The sequence below is a fragment of the Engraulis encrasicolus genome, chromosome 22, assembly GCF_034702125.1.
Source record: "Engraulis encrasicolus isolate BLACKSEA-1 chromosome 22, IST_EnEncr_1.0, whole genome shotgun sequence".
Classification (NCBI taxonomy): domain Eukaryota; kingdom Metazoa; phylum Chordata; class Actinopteri; order Clupeiformes; family Engraulidae; genus Engraulis; species Engraulis encrasicolus.
Window position 1 is genome coordinate 22,648,502 of NC_085878.1, and position 7,500 is coordinate 22,656,001.

The window sequence follows — 7,500 nt, forward strand, 5'->3', positions numbered from 1 at the left end:
TTTTTTTTTCTCCCACCGATGCAATGAAATATGTCTCAGCCAACATATCAGGGGCTGACAATCAGTAATTGGTTTATCCGTGGTGGTTGAAAAACAAAATTACATTTGGTCATTTCTAATCATTTATGGATGGATATGTATGTCATGTAATCAGGAAGCATTACGTTAAACAAACATACAATCTTCAGAGCCCATGGTCATTTCTAATCATGTATAAATAAATACGGCTCATATAATGAGGAAACATTATCTCACACAGAAAAATAAAAAAAACCTTAATTTGCCATTCAGAGGTTTCTGAATTGATATTTAATAGCCTCAGACCACCAAGCAGAGGAGACCCGATTTCAAATCTGCCAGTCATATTTGCCTTGAGTACCGAGCACCTGTGGTCCAGCTTTTTTATTGCAACAGAGAGAGAGAGAGAGAGAGAGAGAGAGAGAGAGAGAGAGAGAGAGAGAGAGAGAGACATTAGCCCCAGAGCTGCATCAGCTGCTGACACACAGCAACAGTCGCAGGCAGAGGACTCTTGTTTCATAACACCCAGGGCCTGTAAGTGGTTGCTAGCCAAGCGTCCTGTGGAACCCAGAATCTCATTAAATTTCGGGAAAAAGCTCATTACACTTTAACCGTTCACAGTGACAGAGCTTAATTTCATCACCACGTACCACACAAGCAGGCTGGACCGACCGAGCGGCCGACCGCCCGGCCACATGCAGGATTCACCAGTCCCTGTCCAGGACTGGACTGGCCATCTGACATAGCGGGCATTTCCCGGTGGGCCCTGCACCCTCGTGGGCCCCTATTTTGAGAAACGTTAGTTTTGTTTATTTTTTATTTTTATTTTTTACATTTCTGAAAATAGGGGCCCACGAGGGTGCGGGTCCCACCGGTGAGTCATTTCTGCACCACAAATTATATTTTGAGGGGGCCCCTTTAATCCCAAAGTGCCCGGGCCCTATTTCTCTCCCAGTCCAGCCCTGTCCCTGTCCAATTACACGACCCTGGACGACAGATGGAACGGCTCCTATTGGTGAGCCTTGCTATCCCTCCCCCCTGCAGTCCATCTCTCTCTCTCCATCTCTCTCTTTCACTCCCTCTCTCTCTTTTTTCCTCTCCGACTCTCTCTCTTATATGCATGTGTGCCTACGACACCGTAGTTCTTGACCAACCAAAAATCACCCCCCCCTGCAGTCCATCTCTCTCTATCTCTCCATCTTTCTCTCTCTTTTTCGCTCTCTCTCTCTCTCTCCTTTTCCCTCTCCCACTCTCTTTCCAATATATGCACGTGTGCCTGCGACGCCGTAGTTCTTGACCAACCAAAACTCACCACAGGAAGCCTCGCACATGTGCGCCGTGCCAACTCCCATCTCTGCGTTCCAATGCCCCCTGTCCTCCGCTACACTACACGCGACGACACGCAGTACATTCAATGTGACTTCCATCTCTCACCTACTCCGCCCGCCCCCCACCGATCGCTCGCCCTCTCCCCCGTCTGTCCCTCTTCATACCTCTTGTCGGAGGGTGGCGTTTCTTGGCCCGCTGGTACCTCTTGAAGGTCCGGAAGGTTGGCAAAGTCATCTTGTTCAGCCAGTCCGATCGCCAGGGATAAGACCACCATCTTGCCTTCCCTGCCAAAGAAAAGAGAGAGAGAGAGAGAGAGAGAGAGAGAGAGAGAGAGAGAGAGAGAGAGAGAGAGAGAGAGAGAGAGAGCAAGAGAGAAGGGTACACAAAGGTGATTAGTAAAATGGTGAGATAAGCCTCTCATGTACTCTCTAATTTGACACATTCTATGTAAATGTAAACACACACACACACACACGCACACGCACACGCACACGCACAGACACACACACACACAGAGACACACACACACACACACACACACACACACACACACACACACACACACACACACGCACACACACACACACACACACACACACACACACACACACACACACACACACACACACACACACACAAACACACAGTGTGACACAGCTCTCACAACTCCCATGTACGTACATACGTAGGCACACTGTTCCTCCTTTTTCCTCCCAGGGGGTGTTTCCCCAAGGTTCCCTTGCCTCCGAGAAAGGCAAGAAAAAAAGAATGAAAAACCAAATCCCACTCACTCCTGGTGAGCCCCAAGCTACTGGGTGACTCATTCCTTCCAGGGACTCCGCTCTCCGTGCTTTTCCCCAGTGCTCTACCTCTAATCTCCATCACAGCAACTCATCTCCACCCCGGTCTTTTGGCAGCAAAGTAAATAAATAATAAAGTAAGTAAATAAGTATATATTTTTTACATTCCGGCCTCCGTTCCTATTTCGATCCTCACATCATCTGTCATTACTTCCTCCTCCTCCCCCGGTCGGAGAAATTCTTTTTTTTTTTTTTTACGCTGTGACTGCCACTGCTAATATAAGTTGCCACGCTTGCCTCTCTTGAACACTCCCTGTTGCTGCTTGTCGACATGGCAAGACAAATTAATAAGCAATTATTTCGTAATAAACGGCAATTATTTCTGCAATTTGTCAGCGTATGTGTACAAACATGAGGACCACAGTCTCATGGGCGGTTTCAAACAAACTAACAAAGCCAAACAAACAAACAAACAGACGAACACGCAAACAAAATGATGGAGGCCTCAGCTGCTGCTGTCAGTATCTGCTTAAGCTATAGTAGAGTAGAGTAGAGTAGAGTAACTTTATTGATCCCCAGGGGGAAATTCAGGTATCCAGTAGCTTACATAAATACACAAATACACAAAAGCCCACATGGACATTTCAAGACAAAAATAAACACAGGAATAGTCACCAGGGTGGGGAAAATAACATAAAATAATAGAGATAAATGTAGAAAAAGGTAATTGTGCAAAAAGACATTCTGTGAGTTGGGATAGACCAAAGCAGAAAAAACATACTCTGTCAGTTAAGGTAGACAACAAGTGTTGATGGATACATCTATGATATAGTATAGTATGTAGAAGTAGGCAGTGTACAGAGTATGATAGGGGTTGAACATTCTTACAATGTCACAGTAAAGTACAGGTAAGTGTTTTAGGCAAGCACACACACAACACACACACACACACACACACACACACACACACACACACACACACACACACACACACACACACACACACACACACACACACACAAAGGTTCCCCAGTAGCTGGGCCAGCTCCGACAGATCACAGTCTTTGCTTGTGGTAAGCAGGAAAAACAAGTATGTCCAGTGGTCAAGGGTCAAAAGTTCCTTAGTGCAGTTATTGGACAGCACACGCACACACACACACACACACACACACACACACACACACACACACACACACACACACACACACACACACACACACACACACACACACACACACACACACACACCAAGAGGTTTCCCGGGCTGGGCCAGCTCTGGCATCTCAGGCAGTCCAGTCCCCTATGATGATGTTCTTCTTAGTGTCCTTCTGTGTGTTGTTAAACAGCTGAATTGCCCATGGGACAAAGGACTTCCTTAGTCTGTCAGTCCTGCAGGTGAAAGCACGGAGTCTGTGGCTGAACAGACTCAGTTGGTTAGTGAAGGTGGCGTTAAGGGGGTGATGCTGATTGTCCATAATAGAGTCTAGTCTGCTCAGTGTTCTGCTCTCGGTTATTGAGGTGAGTGTCTCCAGTTCCATGCCCACCACTGATCCCGCCTTCCTCACCAGTCTGTCAAGGCGTCCAGCATCTCTCTTCCTGATGCTTCCTCCCCAGCACGTCGCAGCAAAGAAGAGCACGCTGGCCATGACAGACTGGTAGAACATAAGCAGAAGTCGTCTGCTGCAGACATTGAAGGACCTCAGCCTTCTGAGGAAATAGAGCCTGCTTTGGCCTTTCCTGTAGAGTGCATCTGAGTTTGTGGACCAGTCCAGTTTATTGTCGAGGTGCACTCCTAGGTACTTGTAAGTGCTGACAGTCTCCACTTTCTCTCCCCCAATAGAGACAGGCACCAAGGGTGGGATGGAACGCCTGAAATCAACCACCATTTCCTTGGGTTTTGGTGGTGTTCAGGTGCAGCTGATTGTTTTGACACCATCCCACAAAGTTGTCAACCAGTCCCCTGTACTCCTCCTCCTGACCATCTCTGATACACCCCACAATTGCAGTGTCGTCTGAGAACTTCTGCATGTGGCATGTCGCAGAGTTGTAGCTGAAGTCTGTCGTATACAGAGTGAACAGTACGGGGGAAAGCACCGTTCCTTGTGGCGCTCCTGTGCTGCTCACCACTGTCTCAGATGTGATGTCACCCATCCTTACAAACTGGGGTCGTTCCGTGAGGTAGTCAGTGATCCAGGTCACCAGGCCAGGCTCCACTCCCATCTGCACCAGTTTATCTCTCAGCAGCAGTGGTTGAATAGTGTTGAAAGTGCTGGAGAAATCAAAAAACATGATTCTCACAGCACATCCACCCTTGTCCAAGTGAGAATGTATCCTGTGGAGGAGATACAGGATAAGCATCCTCCACTCCCACGTTCTCTTGGTAGGCAAACTGCAGAGGATCCAGTGCGTGTCGTACCTGGGGGGCTATGAGGTGGTAGCGCAGCAGCACCCGTTCGAATGTTTTCATTAGATGTGAGGTGAGGGCAACCGGTCTGTAATCGTTGAGTTCCTTGGGGTGTGCTTTCTTTGGGACGGGTATCAGGCATGATGTTTTCCACATGGTGGGGACCTTTCCTTCCTGCAGACTCCTATTGTACAGGTGATGTAATGGCCTCAGCTAATGCCTCAGCACATGTCTTGAGCAGTCTTGTACAAACGCCATCAGGGCCAGCTGCCTTGGATTTTAGTTTTTTCAGTACCCTCTGACTTGTTCAGAGGTGATAGTCAGTGATGGTTGTGGTCGAATGAGGTTTGGGAGGGTGGGAGGGGTGGGATGGTGGTGGTGGGTAAGTTGTTTCCAGTGGCGGAGGTGAGGGACTGGAGCGGGGGGTAGCGACGGGGTGGGGTTTGGTGGGCCTGCTGTGTCCATCAGTGGGGGTGCTATGGCAGAGTTGCAGATGGTCGGGGTGGAGGCCATAGGCAGAGCTGGGGGATGGGTAGATGTAGTGTCCATGTATTTGTCACAGGGTGGAGTGTCGCTGAGAGTGGGGGGTTCTGAGTGAGGGAGATCGGAGCCGGCTGAAAAGTGATCTTCAGGGTCGTTGCCAGAGTCGTTGTCAAGTGCGGGCTGGGGGGGTGAGGGAGCTTGAGAGGTGACGACTGAGTGACCTCCCCCAGTGCCAAAGTTGCCAAACCGGTTGTAAAACTGGTTTAGGTCATTGGCCATTGATGGGTCGCCATCAACCATGCATCTCTTCTTCCCACAGCCGGTGATGTTTCTAAGCCCCTGCCAAGCCTCTCTGGAATTGTCGCTCATTTTCTTTTCCACTTTCCTCCCATATATATAGATCTTTAGGTCAGCTATTGACGGCCATTGATCCAAGTGTGGTTTTTTTAATCCAAACTGTCCACACTGGCCTCTTTTCCATCATTGACGAAGCAGTATTTCATCCTCTTCATCCTCTTACTAATCCCAACTCTCTCTCTCTCTCTCTCTCTCTCTCTCTCTCTCTCTCTCTCTCTCTCTCTCTCTCTCTCTCTCTCTCCACCCTCATTCTTACCACCTCTCATTGTGATCCAGTGTTTGCGGACTATCTTCCCAATTATTTCTCTCCACTTAGAATGATCTTGCTGCTGCCAATAGCTGTCAGCCTCTTCCAATCACCTCCATGATGTTTACCACACCTACCTCTTTCTCTCTTACGCCCCTATACCCTTCTCTGTCCTCTACCTCTCCATTTCTTTCTCTGTCCCTCTTTCTTTCTACCCCTCTCTCTATTACTTCCTTGTTCTTCTCCTTGTTCTGCATCTCTCTCTCTCTCTCTCTCTCTCTCTCTCTCTCTCTCTCTCTCTCTCTCTCAAACACACACACACACAGACACACACACACACGCACGCACACACACACACACCCATGCACGCAAACACATATGCACGCACACACACACACACACTTTCGCTACATTTCCCTATCACTCTCTTCCTCTCCTCTCTCTCCACCTATCTCTGGGTGTTGCTTCTCACTGGCCTATCTCTGGATCTGCCTCTGCTCAGTCTTGATTTACACAGTGTGAGGCTCTATTGGCAGACCAACATGTAAACCAGTGGGAACAAGGTAGCACTTAAAAAGCACAGCCACACCGCGGGAGGGAGGCATTAACATCCCCTCCAGTGGCCGGTCGATACCCCCGGCCTTAAAACAAGGGCCACTCGAGGGCCATTACAACCAAACGACACCACACCACACACCGATGCAAACATTTGGGGCGTAAACACAAGCGTATGGAGACACACACACATACACATACATATACGAGCACACATGTACACGCGCACGCACACGTACACACTTTGACACACGTGGGTTCATTGATTGTACAACATCCCCTCTACCAAAAGGTGACTCTGATGAGAGGCCTCTACAGACCTCCTCTTCCCCCGCAGCCATAATTTGTGCGTGGCTTTGACAGGGCCAGCGTTTACTACTAGTAGTGGTGCTAGGGCTTCTGGCATGGTATATGCACTACAGGAGGGCTGAGACTGGGGATGGGAGACAGCCTGGTGCCTTGAAGGGGAAAGAACGCTGTGGAGCCTGTCCAAGGCCTCCTCTCTTCTCCTCTCCTCTCTATTCCTGTCCTCTCCTCGTTACCCCTCTCCTTCCTTTTCTCTCCTTCCTCTCTTCTCTTCTCCTCCTCTTCTTCTCTAACAGCCAGAGGGACCACTGTGGCCTCAAGGCCTTGTAGAGAGACAGAATGATCATGGCAATGTGCGTGTGTGTGTGTGTGCGTGTGCGTGTGCGTGTATGTGTGTGTGTGTGAGCGTGTGTGCATGCGTGTTGTGAGGAATATGTATGTGTACATATGGGCTCTTCTGTGTGCTTGATTGTGTGTGAAAGAAAAGTGGATATCTATGTATTGTCTGTCAAGTGTGTGTATGTGTGTGTGTGTGTGTGTGTGTGTGTGTCTTTGTGTGTGTGTGTGTGTGTGTGTGTGCGCGCGTGCGTGCGTGCGTGCATGCACGCGCGTGTGATGCAAGGGGCTATGGGAGGATGGTTAAGTGTTATGTGCTCCGGTGTCCTTGTTTATGGCTCTGCGTGTATTGTCTGGTATGTGTGAGTGAGGTGGGTGTGGGGCGGGGGTCCTCCTGGAAGAACAGCTGATTTAGAGTTTTGTTTTCCAGGGAAGTCTGGGATAGCTGAATAGATAAGAAGGAGCAGGAGAATTCTGCAGAGAAAACCCATTGGCCATCAGCACATTGCCCATCAGCACAGCTCATCCTGTTCTTGTTTTTTAAATCCCCTCCAAGCAAAGGATTTCTTTGAAGGTTCGGGGGTCAGGGCCACTGTATTTTGACTCCAAACCCCAATGGCGCAGCGATTTATTTTTAGCAAAAACATAGAAATGGTCAGTGGGAG

At 48.9% G+C, this 7,500-nt stretch overlaps 1 protein-coding gene across 1 annotated transcript in view; it reads right to left on the bottom strand.

Moving 5' to 3' along the window:
- syt7b (synaptotagmin VIIb) overlaps positions 1–7,500 on the bottom strand; it is a 173,210-nt gene that overhangs the window by 59,550 nt on the left and 106,160 nt on the right. The window contains exon 7 of the mRNA XM_063187956.1: positions 1,512–1,631. Coding sequence (XP_063044026.1) covers positions 1,512–1,631 — 120 coding nt within the window. The remainder of the gene's footprint in view (positions 1–1,511; positions 1,632–7,500) is intronic.